The sequence below is a fragment of the Colias croceus genome, chromosome 20, assembly GCF_905220415.1.
Source record: "Colias croceus chromosome 20, ilColCroc2.1".
Taxonomy (NCBI): domain Eukaryota; kingdom Metazoa; phylum Arthropoda; class Insecta; order Lepidoptera; family Pieridae; genus Colias; species Colias croceus.
The window spans coordinates 1008602-1022708 of record NC_059556.1 but is presented as its reverse complement, the minus strand read 5'-3'; the positions used below and the strand labels follow the sequence as shown (position 1 = coordinate 1022708).

Genomic DNA, 14107 nt, shown 5'->3' with positions numbered 1-14107 from the left:
GATTGAAGGCGAAAAACATCATACAAAATTAAACATGGGTATCTACGGCAAAGGTAAATCCGCTCTTAATTTGGATTTGGTATCGATCCAATAACACCCCTTGCTATTTAGTTTTTCAATATTTTCAATGTACAGAATTAACCCTTCTATAGATTTATTATATTGTATAGATTTGCAATAGCAGTTAAACCAAGGAGGCTTTTATTGGAATCGCTTTTGTTTAAATGTAAACAGCAGAGTTTCATATACCCTTATATACCTAATACATGAATTTTTTGAACATTACTATTCTCAGGATGGGGTTTGCTATAAATATGACCCATTCTATAAAAATATAATTATATCGGCTAACTTCAAAACACTCTTAATTCACATTGTTATTAAGTTTTTAAATCCTATATTGTTTTTAATTAATTAATTTATTGATAGAACACGTACCTACATGAGATGTTTTCTTTTCCATAGCAAAAGCTAAAGTCCAATCATGGCACAAAATGGAGATAGTACCGAAGGATATTCGTGGTCTCACCATGGGAAACATGATCAATATAACAGTAGCAGAATGTTGCTTGCACAGGATTATCTTGCAGGATGTTAAAGTTGGCGCTTTGCCTGGTTATTCACTGTGTAAGTAAATTGTATGAAGATGTACTTTTTAATAAGGACGTACGTAGTTGGCAAAATATTTGCAGACCCAGATAGTGGGTAGAATGTTAGTATTGCATTCTTGCAAATAAAATATGTAATTTTAGTTTGAATTTGAATTTATGACACTAGCTGAGCCCCGCGGTAAACAGTTGTTATGACCAATAACTTTTAATAATATGCGTTGAGAAGAAAAACATACCCGTATCTGGCGACAAACAGAAACACAAAAATAAGCAAAATTTAACGAGTTAGTCATCAAAATTGTTCAGTAATTTTTCAAAACAATTTTAATTCTATTATCCAGATTTGCTTATGCCAGTGGTTGCAATGATGGAAGCCCTGTTAGCCCCATTAGTAGCGTGGCTGGGCTATAGAACACGAAGGACCACGATCCTCATGTGGTCTCTGGGAATTATGATTATTACTTCCCTCTGGTTGTTTTTGCCTTCGCCGACACAGTTCCAGGAAACAGGTAATGATATAATGCTATATATTTGAAATAATAAAGGTAGCCTTTTTGTTATAATTTGATGTTATTTAGTCGTTAATTCAGATTGAGGTAATCTGATCCGTCTTTATTGAAGTGAAACTTCTTTATTGGGGTTGGAAAAAAATTTAGAGTAACATTTTTTCGTTACGCGTGACTTTTTTCCGTTACGCGCTATGTCTTTCTTATCCCTACTATGCGTGATTCGACGTATTTCTGTAAAGTTGCATATAGTAAATTATTTTTTTGAAAAATAAGGTCATAAAGAAGTTTCACATCTTACGTGTGTACACTAGTACACGTACACATTTTTTAAATTCTAGCTGCACTTCGCGGTTTCACCCGCATGGCTCCACTTCTGTTGGTCTTAGCGTAATGATATATAGCCTTCCTCGATAAATAGACTATCTAACTTCGAAATAATTTTTCAAATCGGACCAGTATGTAGTTATTAAAAATAACGCGTTTAAAAAATTAACAAACTCTTCAGCTTTATAATATTAAGTATAGATTGAATCATAAATTATGAGCGATAATTTGTTCATACTTCAACTACCTACAATGATTCTTGTTTTACAGAATTCTGCAACAGCACAATAACAAATCAGGACATAGAGTTTACACATCTATCATTGAGGACGACTTTCAGATTGGTGATAACTGTAGGAATGGCCATCTGCTTCGCCTTGACAAGGGTTGCTTCGTGGAGCCATGTTGTAGCTTACACTGACGATATTGCGCCGGATAGAATGAGCGTGCATGTTGGTAAGTACGTTGAATTTAAATATTTTGTCATCTGGATACTGTCTTAATTTCTAAAGGAAATTCGCGGTTATATTTCCTTTTTATTGAGCTATTATAATAAAAAAGTAATATGTACCTATAGTTAATTTTAAGAAATAAGTAGCTAGAAGATGACAAGGTCAAACACTTAAACAATTCAATGTCTATATTTTTGCTTACAGCAAATGATGTTACAGATTTTCTCCCAAATCGTAGTTTAGAAAGGAATAAACGTGTAAACGTGAACACGTGAAGATAAGCGAACACGTGAACTTGATGTTGGTTGATGATAGATGAAAATACCAATCATTTATAAAAATAGGCTGTGTCTGCCACATAGAATGCGATCTTAGCGCACGTCAAAGCGATAATATACTGTCAAAACATGTCGCGCACTAAGTACATGTTCTACCTGACCAATTATTATAGCGCGTATTATAACCATGGACCAATATACTCTAGATAGCGGTGTCATAGCGCGGAGTCCGCGTCCAGGTACTAGCGCTTTGACGCGCGCTAAGAACGCGTTCTATGTGACCAAGCCATTAGATTTCCATATGATTATCATCTTATTTTCTTCCGTAATACATGATTAAAGATTTGTCAATAAAGTCTTGGTATGAGATATCATATTATATAACATTCTTTGCTACCGGGTAGCCTGGTTGCCTTGGTTATGGTTGCCTGGTAGAAAAGAATTTCTGTTAAGCAATAAGGGCCCATGCATGTTGTACAAATGATGCCTTTTTATAAAATTGTTCATTTTCTGCTCTGTACTTTCTTGTGTGTATGATAAAGTATTATAAATAAAATAATCTTTATAATTTCCATTATTTTCAGGTATTCTCATATTTTCCAGGATAATACCTCTGGTATTCAATAACTTATTATCACAAGGCGTAGATAAGACGATGTTCATCACTTTGGGACTTATATCTGGTTTTACGCTTTTTAATACCTTGAGGCTGTATTTTGAGTTACCTAAGGTCACACAGGACACGGATGATTTGAAGGTCGTACCGATGAATGATAGAGGTAACTATTATATTGTAAAACGTTAATATTTGAAAATTTTGGAAATTAATCAGGTGAATAATTAGTTTATTGACATTTTTAAGATGTTGGATGAATAAAATATGTATTGGTAAATTTTAATATTTATTTAAGTGAAACTTCATTATCGGGGTTGGAAGAAAATTTAGTGTAACATTTTTTCGTTACGCGTGACATTTTTCCGTTACGCGCCATCTTTTTCTTATCCTTACTGTCGACGTATTTCTGATTCGACGTATTTCTGTAAAGTTGCACATAGAAATTTATTTTTTGAAAAATAAGGTCATAAAGAAGTACACGCACACATTTTGTGTTTGTGTGTTACATCAAACATGTAATAAAATGAAAAATATAATCAAGGAAGGAAATTCTTTGATTTTAACACAGAAAAATGTAGAATTACAAAGATAGATAGAATACCAAACATTCTAAATTAATTAACCGCAGTTAAATTATTTATCCTTTATGGATCCTCTCAAATATTATTTTTAAACCTATTCTTATTTTCAGGTTACTTTAGAAGCTTAAAGAGAGTGTTAGTTAACTTCGTCGCTATGTCACAAATGATATCCATGGGGTTGGTAGCAGCTGCTCTCTGGGGCTTCGGTTATTATGAACACGAAATTATTAAGGTAATTTCTGTAAAATATTTTTCAGACAAGTTCACTTAAATGACTGTAAGAGTTATTAATTTGAAATGCTCTTTTGCAATCTGAATTTCGTCATATCTTTGATTTTTTCATGTAAAAGATGAAAGTTTTTTAAGGAAACAAATTTACCGAAATTGAAAAAAAAATAAAATTTACTAAGTAAGTACATTAAAATTAAGATACATCAGAAACAAATCGTCAAAATTTCTAAGGCAAATAGTAGTAGACATAAAATTATTTATTTTTTAATTTTATATTTCGTTACATTGTATTTTCTTTTTCAGACAAATTACAATATGTTGCCAATAACTGGAGACATTATCAATGACTACACCAAATTCTTTAGATACATTGTTTTGATCCTTGCAGTTGTGGTAAGTGATCATGACTATTTTTACATTTTCAGCAGTTTATCTTTTGTATTTCAGTATAGATATTCTAAATAAAATAATTTTGATCAGTAGATTATACTGAAAAATGGTATAATAATATTGAAAAGTGTAAAATAAGGTGAATAGACTTTAACTTATATTTTGTACGAAATAAACTGAATCTCCTCTTTAGGTTTTATTATCCTATATTCTAGAGTTGTTTTCATGAAATTTTAGGTTTAAACTATCGATTGAAAACACTCTTAATTAAATTTGCTTATGTCGCCGCCACTCTATGCTCCTCGTGCTGCTCATCGCTCTGCTCATCGCGCTGTCGTTATTCACCGCGACATTGCCCTCTGGCCACACTCTACTCGCGCGATTAATCGTGACGCTCCTCATTTCGCACTCGTATTGCCGGTCCTTTGACTCGCGCGCAAATACCGAAAATAGGGAGCAGTGAGCAGGACGATGAGCACGACGAGTGGCATGACGAGTAACGTGTCCACACTATGTCTCTGCCTACTTTCCTCGTTACTTCCCATACCACTCGTCGAGTGTGTGGTCGCGCAGTTATAAATAATCAATTACATATTTACTTTCAGTACATGGGAGTAAAGCAATCAGCTCCGATAAGGCCAAAATTCGACATGACAAAGGCATTGGCTGTCTCCTTCAAGATGACGCTCTTTGCAATGTTCCTATATGTATTTATTATAACAATCCCGCCATGTTCTAAGGGACATGTCGCTGGGTTGGAAAATGGTCAGGATTATGCTAATCCCCAGTGTAGCTTGTCTTGTGGGTAAGTCAAAGTTTATATTAGTATCACTAGTTTACCGCCCGCGGCTTCGCCCGCTTTGTCTAAAACCTAATAAATTATATACTAAAACCTTCCTCTTGAATCACTTTATCTATTAAAAAAACCGCATCAAAATCCGTTGCGTAGTTTTAAAGATTTAAGCATACAAAGGGACATAGGGACAGAGAAAGCGCCTTTGTTTTATACTATGTAGTGATGATACATACCTACTACTACTACTACTGTTGTTACATAAATATCACAGGTCAATCCGTACTAACTATTAGAACTTGGTGATATTGAAATTACCCAAATTAGTATTTTCCTACTATAATTTAATTCGACAAGCAGTTGTAAACACAGAACATATCTTTTTTAAGCTATTGCATAGCTTCTATTGCGGGCCTTGAGCGCGGGGACCGAATCGAGAAATTCCGTAACGAAAAAACCTCACGCTCCCCGTTCCGACGGGCGGAGGTGTGGCTTGAAGGCATGCTAGGCAATAGCTTTACCGCGACAGTCCCCGAGTGCCACACGTCTTTTTTTTATTTCAAACACAAACTAAAACATAATGGACGCAAAAAGTTTGATGAAATGGAAATCAATCAATGAAAATGAAAATGAACATTTGTATAGAGAGTAAATAATCAGCTGATATATGTTTACGCAAACAGAGCCTTGGGTGCAATGCTAGTTTATTACATTTTATTAATTTCAAGTTCTTCTATAAATGTTAATAGGTTTTAAAATAATTTCAGATGTGTTCCAAGATGGAAGGAATTTTCACCAGTGTGTGTGGTTGATACCATGACGACATATGTGTCGCCGTGTGAAGCTGGCTGTACAGGGCTTCAAAGCATCAATAACTTGCAGTAAGTTTCTCTTCGAATCATAATCATAAAAGACAATATACATAGTTTACAGTTAAAGGTGTCCCAACATTGTGAAAAATAATTTTCCTAATAATCGCATAGTAATATTTTGTTTTGTTACCATCTAAAATTAATTATAATTTCTGAAACACATTAAATTTTATTTAATATGTTTTTATAGAGATAATAAAATATCTTTCATTTCATTTTCATTATTCTATAAAGATTTACATGATTAATTAGTAATAATCTTTATATATATCGGATAATTTAGATTTAATTTTGGGACAAACCCAATTTTATATATAAAAAAATTATCTAATTATCGCACGTGATACGCACCTTTACTTTCGTTCAAATTAATGATATTAATCTAATTTCTAAAAGAAATCATATTTTATTTTTAGATATAATAAAATATCTTTCAAATCAATATTCTATAAATTTACACGTGATTAATTACGTATTATCTAATATCTGTCTATATCTGACGATTCTTAAGAAATACGTTAAGAATCTGTATGTTAATCTATTCTCATTATTTTTTTTTATACAGGCTGTATTTTAATTTCATTTAAGTATACAGAATGTACATATACAAACGTTAATTTTATTTATACAGAATGTATACAAACGTTAATTTTATTTGTACAGAATGTATACAAACATTAATTTGATTTATACAGAATGTATACAAACGTTAATTTTCTTCATACAGGGTGTATACAAACTGTAGTTGTGCCTCAACTGGACACGCGACTCCGGGCGCCTGCAGCGACTACAACTGTCAAATTGGATTTAATTTCCATGGAGTGCTGTTTAGCTTGATATTGACTGTTTCTCGTAAGTTTTATTTACTTATTTTATTTAAAGATAAGTAAGCTTGTGTGTTTCTATGATTGAAAGTCTTGATTTTGAAATTTCTTGATCAAGTAGCATAGGGTGCCAAACGTTTGTCTATAAAGCGACAGAAAAGTATTTTTGATTGAATTTTAATCAGGCATTTCAGGTACTTTTCTGTTAAAGAATACATACTGTTCGCAGATTTCAGAGCGCTTCTTTAATTACAATAAACTTAAAAATAGAAGTCAGAATAGATAATCATTTACAGTCGAACCAAATAGCTATCCAATCTGCCCAAATATAACTGTTTTCAGCGACTTATATAATAAATAATACCTATGCTTCCCAAGATCTACTTTATCGGCCATCATTATAATATAGAGTTAAATATGATTATTCTTTCAGTCGTGGCCTTCCAAGCTCATAGCATGTCCATCTTGAGGTCAGTGGACCCTCGAGACAAATCCATCGCCATGGGTCTGATGTGGTCTGTCATCGCTGTAATGACTTTCGTGGTCGGAAATAACGTCTTTTATGCTATTGATCGTAAGTATGATTTGAATGTTAATATTTGTAGTGCCAATAAAAAATAATATTTGTCTGTGTGTTATTCGCATTTTAAAAGCGATGGTCTAATTAATATACATATACCTACCTATATGATGAATGATAACTTAAATTTATGACGTATTACGAGAAATATTCCTCCTGTTTCCTCCTATCCTCTTTTGTGAAGTGAAACTTTTTTCGGCGCGTTGACAGTAAAATTTCAAGGTCGTCATGGAATAATGCGACGATTTTGGTATCTTTGAAACTTGCCAAAGAAGTTTCACTTCTGAGTCGTGTGCTCGGCACACGCTTTTTTCTGATACCTTTACCCTCGCAGTAACAAGAAATAGCAGTAGATGATGACGATATAAAATATTTTTCTTTCCAGTCAACACCTGCAGCTGGTATACCGGCCAGAGATGTCAGCTCCACAGCGACTGGTTCCCGTATACCATTGGAATTGCCTGCATCATCTTCACCTTCGCAGCCTTGATTATCAACGGCACAGCGCGCAGATATTTGCGAACGAAACGAAAAAATGACGTCACAGATGAACCAAATGCTTAATTATAATTATTTATTTATTAGCTGTATAATCAATACTCAGTGCCAATTCGTTTGATTGAACGCGCTAATCTCTCTATCTATCTGTGTTAGATAGCCCAATTATTGGGGGAGGCTATAAGCTATCACGCTATCATCACGCTAAGACCAACAGGAGCGGAGCTACGCGGGTGAAACAGCGGAGCGCAGCTAGTAAGTTATAAAGGGTTAATAGGAATGTTATTAGCATAGCTTTTAGACAGAATTGTGAATTTCGTTTTTCTATTAATTTTGTCATCATCTCTCGACGTTTGTGAACACGTTTGTTGCTCATTGAAGTTCGTTAAAATAAGTTTGCTTGTGATTTAAGACTTGAAATAGTTTTTTTGTCATTAAAGAAAAAAATAGCGTGCTACAAAGTAATGAAGAATAATTATTGTTATTTATATTGTAGTTAAGGATGTGTCTGTGATTTTTTAATAAAATATTAAAGTTCATTATTTTAATTTGTATAATATTTTTCATATTTAAATCAAAATAGAGAGATTGTTATGAACAATTTTATACGAGCATTAAGTTAAGAATAATTTTACTACTTAAGTACTAAGTAATAGAAAATATTGTTTTTGTAATTTTTTACAACTACTTTTTAGACTAGGATATTTGCAGGGTTACGTTATAGTCATAGAAATCTAAATAACAAGACACTATAGAAGTGCTATATTGTCATATTTAGAGTGAAAACCACTGTCGCCAAAATCAACACATTTAAACCGACAGCTAAACAGTACACACAAGTAAACTACGCCTTTTATTGGACAGCTTCATTTTAGTGAAAAAAACTTTAAAAAATAAATACAGCATTATGTACCCTAAGGCACCGTTTTACGGCTTATTTTCGAAGAACATCCTCAGGTTTCATGAGACGTTTTGTTTCTTTTTGCTCATAAAAATACAAATTCGAAAAAAATCGGCTTTTCTACAACAGAGGGCGTTAATTTTCAATATATATAACTTTGAATAAGGTTGAAATTTGTGTGAAACGTGATAATAAGAACGTGTAACGTGTAGACTGTGTCATTCATTGTTATTTAGATTACTATGGTGACATTCGTATTACTTGTAAATATTCCTTAATTTTAAGGAAACACGGCATTATTTATAAAGAAAAATAATTACCGATTAAATGTTATTCCTTTATGTTTACACACGCACGACTCGAGAGCAACTGAATAGCAACGAACGCACTGGTGACTTAAAAGTCACCTGAGTGGCGACAAGGTCACGCGTGCTTACGAGTTACGACTTCTAGTGTGTTAAAGCACCTATTATTGCTAATTTTTTCTTAAAATTAAGTAATAAAACCAGTGACTATTTGCAAAAATCAAATACCTACCACCTATTGCATAGATGTACTAACTATAAAAGTCTATAATTATGTAGATGTATTACCTAATTATGTATATTAAAATTTACAGCAAAAATAGTTTATGTATTTTATTTACATACAAAAAACTTAAATATTGAATTTTAATACAAGACGCTTGAAGACTTGAATATCATAAAGATTTAAGCGTGACGTTTATATATCACTACATAGTATAAAACAAAGTCGCTTTCTCTGTCCCTATGTCCCTTTGTATGCTTAAATCTTTAAAACTGCGCAACGGATTTTGATGCGGTTTTTTTAATAGATAGAGTGATTCAAGAGGAAGGTTTTAGTATATAATTTATTAGGTTTTAGACAAAGCGGGCGAAGCCGCGGGCGATAAGCTAGTTTTTTTTATATAATAGTTTTGTTTACATACAGGGTGTAATCCGTAACTTTTGAAGATATAAAAAAACTTTAAATTGTTATCCAAAGTACTTAATCTAATGAGTAAAATGACAATAATAACATTTTTTTTATATAACGAAGTAGTTATATAGTGAAACATTTAAAAAATTTACTTGAAACACTGCGTATATTGTACCGATAACTTTGATCAATCAATTAGATTCACTTCCTCTGTACGGTAAAATATTACCAAGTGGCCACTCAGCGTCAAAAAATCCCTGTCAAATCCATTGAGTAATATTACTACGTATAGAGGAGACACAACGCACAAAATCTTTGCTGCAAGCGCGGCGGCGCGAGGCGGTTAGTGAGTCACAGACTCACCGCTATTTTTACACGCTTTATATTAGCTTCACCTGTATGTTTGTATGTTTGTATGTTTGTAACTGACTTCTTTGGGCGCGATTTTGACCCACTTTAAACGACCAGATTTCGTTCAAACTTTGTAGATTTATTGAGGACCGATGACAATACACTAATTTGATAAAATTTTCTATTTTTTAGTTCAGTTTTCTATAAAAAGCGTGTTTTTTAGTTTTTTTAAACTATTATTATTGATGATGATTTTTAGTTCTATGCAGACTCGAGCGTGTTGACCTAAGTAATATTGAATTAATGCGTCTACGAAAATATCTAGGTACTTACTACTTATTTTGATGATTGATATAGTCGAAAAAGAATCCATTAGTATATGAGGCCAAGATGAAAATAAAAAGAAGTCTTGTGTAGAAATTTTTCTATTTAAAAAAGTATATATTGTTAAGCATTTGAATACTGTAGGTTAAACCAAAATATCAAATGGTCGCGTTCCATCGTTACAATTTGTAATATATAATTGAAATAATGATTCATAAGGGTTTAGATTAGATAGGTTGTTTAATCATCTCAATAGATGGCGTGGCGTGTTCCTTTGCCATGAAACTTAAAGAGTAGAATAAGATTGTTCTAGCGGGATTACGGGTTCCTTGAGCACAGAAAACTTGATAGTAGCATATAACATAATATATAATATGATTACATATCTAATGCGACAAGAAGCGATACTCAAGCATGTGTGCCTAGCTAAGCGGCCAAGAAGTCCGCGTAGCCTGCCAATAACGAGAGACAATCGCGTAGAAAAGAACTGTACACAAATAAATATTGGTTATCCTCTTGAGTTGATATGGGACATTATCTTTCGATAATATTATCAAATTTAAATGTTCAAATCCATTCAACTTCTCGGAAAAGTACTTAAGAATGGAAAAACAAAAATTTGAGTATCGACAATGAATATCCGGTTGTTTTTTCGTTTCATTCAAGATTATATAAATGGATCGATGTTACGATAAATTAAAACTTACTATCGTAGTAAAAAAAAAAAAAAAAAAAAACGGCCTAATGGTTTTAACTTCCAATAATTTTGTATTGATAGGTAAGTGTATCCAGTGCGGCGTTATCAACTACATACATACACAGTTCAATACCCTTTTGAAGGATTCAAGAATTTTTTTGCATTAGCAACTCAAGAAACAGGTTTTTTAGGTGAGGGCCTTATTAATAAGGCCGCATCCTACTAATATTATAAATGCCAAAGTTTGTATGGATGTATTGATGTTTTGATGTTACTCTTTCACGTAAAAACTACTGAACCGATTACAATGAAATTTAACATACATATAGAGGGTAACTTGGATTAACACATAGGATAGTTTTTATCCCGGAAATCCCACGGGAACGGGAACTATGCGGGTTTTCCTTAGCAAACGCGGGCGAAGCCGCGGGCAGAAATCTAGTACAATATAATAATAATAGCATTATAATAAGGTACCTAAATTACCGTAGAATCAATTGTTTACATTTATTTTCCTATAAACTTCGTATCACCTACTAACTAATTAAAATTCATAATAAGTAAATCTATGATAATATATAAAAAAGCTTACGTTACCCGCTCTCAATTTTGGCAAGAAAAAACTCAGCTAAGTGCCCGAGTTTCACTTAGTCACGCACCATTCAGCGTCGTGGCTGGACGTTCTTTTTACATTTTAATCTAGTATAATAGGTCATTGCAGTAAATATGTTTTTTTTTGTAGATAAGCCATTCTTAGTTAAAGAAGAGCGGGTTCTCCTGACATAGGTTCTCTCTTAAAGTTATATTCAAAATTACTTATACCTTTAACTTACCTGGTTACAGGGTGTCCCACTGTTGGTATACTAAGCTCAAAGGAAGTTATAGTTTTGCATACGCTGAGAACGTAAAAAATACTTATAAAATTCCAGACGCATTATTTTTCAAATAGATGAATTCTTAAAACTCTATGTGTACACCCATAACAAGCAACCCGCCCAACTTTGCCACCAGCACGTGACCTATCGTTTAAGATTATGTGTTCATAGACAAAATGCTCTCATTAGAGAAGCGGTATATGCCGGCTACGCGAAGCTAGAGACGAAAACATGGATTTTCAGGAAAAAATTAGCAAAAATTTATTGATGTAATTTTGTTGTCTAAGTATTTTTTACGTGATCAGTGTATGCAAAACTACAAGTCCCTTCGCGCTTAGTATACCAATAGTGGGACACCTGTATAATAAAACTTATATAATAAACTTATATACGAAAGAAAAACAATTTTTTTATTTTTAACCAAATTGGTCTACCTACATAATATTATGCTTGAAGCTATTCGCGAATTTTATAGGAACTAAGAAAGATTATTTGTACAGATAGATAATATGTATGGATAGATTATTTTTACACAAATGATACTGTATCGCATCAGTGTTTCAGGAGATTCGAATAAACATACATCTCTGTAAAGTGCAATAAAATTAATAAATTAAATACCGTTTTGTTTAAAAAAAGTTGCGGAAAACTTTGAAGTTATTGGAGTGGGGGAATCCATTCATATTGTGGTATGTATTGCCTTGAAGTAATTTCGTTGAGGGTTTAATAGTGGAACCTGGATAGTGTTTTTGTTACAATTTGAATTTTTATGTAAAGGAAATAAAAAAATATCTTAACTGATAGCTAAAAATAAATATATAAATCTAGAAATAACTACTTATTGGAATTAAGTGTAATCTTTTTTATCAATTTAGAAAAGCCAACAATTAACCTAAAAAAATGTACACTAATTAACAACATAAATTATTAACATAGATAGAGCTAATTAAAATAACAAGTATTTTATCTAAATTAATTGCAATATTAAACAATTCATTATGTATATTATTATAATTCCATAGTATACTTACTATGCAATGTAATGTGCACTGAGATTGGTTGCAAATTTAATACGTGATATGAAATATTGTATCGAAAACTTTCCCAAGTTTGCAGAACTTTTGGAATTTTTTTCACGACCATACAGCAAAAAAATAATATATTTGCAATTTTAACAATGTTCCGGACTGCGGACAAGGTTGCAAAATGAGATTTATTGTCGTCCCAATGAACCATTCACTTGAACGAAGTTTGAAAACTTTTGGAATTATTGTGAATTGATTGTCTTGACTGACTGGAGTTTATGAATTATAGTCCTTTCCACCTAAGATGATTTCTGTGACACATCGATTTTTGACACGTGTAGAGATGTCTTTATTGAAATCGAATCAGTTATTTCCGATAATCGATAATATTTTGTACGGAAATGAAATCGATTTGAATAAAGTACCAAAATTAGTTTTTTCGGCATTTCGCCAACAATTAACTAAGGAAACTTAGCAAACAACAGCAAAAAAAAAGTCAACAATAACAATTATTAGTAACAATAACAGAATACCACGTAAAATATCAATATAAAAATGCAACTTGTATACAAGGCTGACGCACTCGTACAGACGATTGACTCGATTGACAAACGATCACAAGATGGGCGCCGATTATATGTTTTCCAACTCTATGATTTTTCAACGATCCATTTCATGTACACGAATTGCGTAGGTATTATATTTTTGTGTTATTTTATTTTATTTTTCATTATAATAAACTAAACAATACTGTTTTTGATTTATAAGCTTAAGATGTTTCATTTTTATATTTTTGGTAATAATGCCGCCATAAAATAAAAATACTATGCACTAAAATTATTTTGGCGTTTTAAACATAAAATACGTAATTCGGAACACGACGAAGTGTCACAGGAATCATCCTACGTGAAAAGGACTATAGTTTACATTTCAAGTAAAAAAGAAAAAAAAAAGAAACTGATGACACAATGAATGTAAGTGATGTTACAATGTTTATCGAATTTCATATTCTACTTAGTATTCAAATAATAGAAATAAAAGAAAGAAAAAACATTTATTTTCATTGCACACATACAAAAAAAAGTAGGTACAATGGGATACTAAAATTATTAATAAAATTACCGCCCATTTTTTTGTTATTTCTTGTTGTATTCTATTTGTGTTAACAAACTACTTACTACATAGGTACGCGATAAGCGAGCAAACATGTTTATAATTTTTATTATTATTTCTCTGTAAGTGATTCAAATGTAATCTTTTTGAGAAATAAATGTCTTAAACCGTAAATTATTAATGAGAGATTTGCAGCGTGCCACTGAAAAGGGGCAAGCCACACAGCATCAACTAGTGAACTTGGCGCCGGTTTTCAGTGACTCCCCTGCACCTGTGACCTTTAGAGAACCTTTTTAGGCCTAACCTTGCGTTTTTTAGAGGAC

At 32.4% G+C, this 14107-nt stretch overlaps 1 protein-coding gene across 1 annotated transcript; it reads left to right on the top strand.

Annotated features, from left to right (window-relative positions):
* The first annotated feature begins 15 nt into the window (after nucleotides 1–15).
* On the top strand, nucleotides 16–9079 carry LOC123700906 (solute carrier organic anion transporter family member 1B2-like). The gene is made up of 12 exons (XM_045648280.1): nucleotides 16–53; nucleotides 466–627; nucleotides 953–1120; nucleotides 1715–1900; nucleotides 2759–2953; nucleotides 3482–3603; nucleotides 3906–3995; nucleotides 4598–4797; nucleotides 5553–5666; nucleotides 6385–6509; nucleotides 6915–7055; nucleotides 7447–9079. The coding sequence occupies exons 1-12, from the start codon at nucleotides 35–37 to the stop codon at nucleotides 7623–7625; spliced, it is 1701 nt and encodes a 566-aa protein (XP_045504236.1). The 5' UTR covers nucleotides 16–34; the 3' UTR covers nucleotides 7626–9079.
* Nucleotides 9080–14107: the final 5028 nt, after the last annotated feature.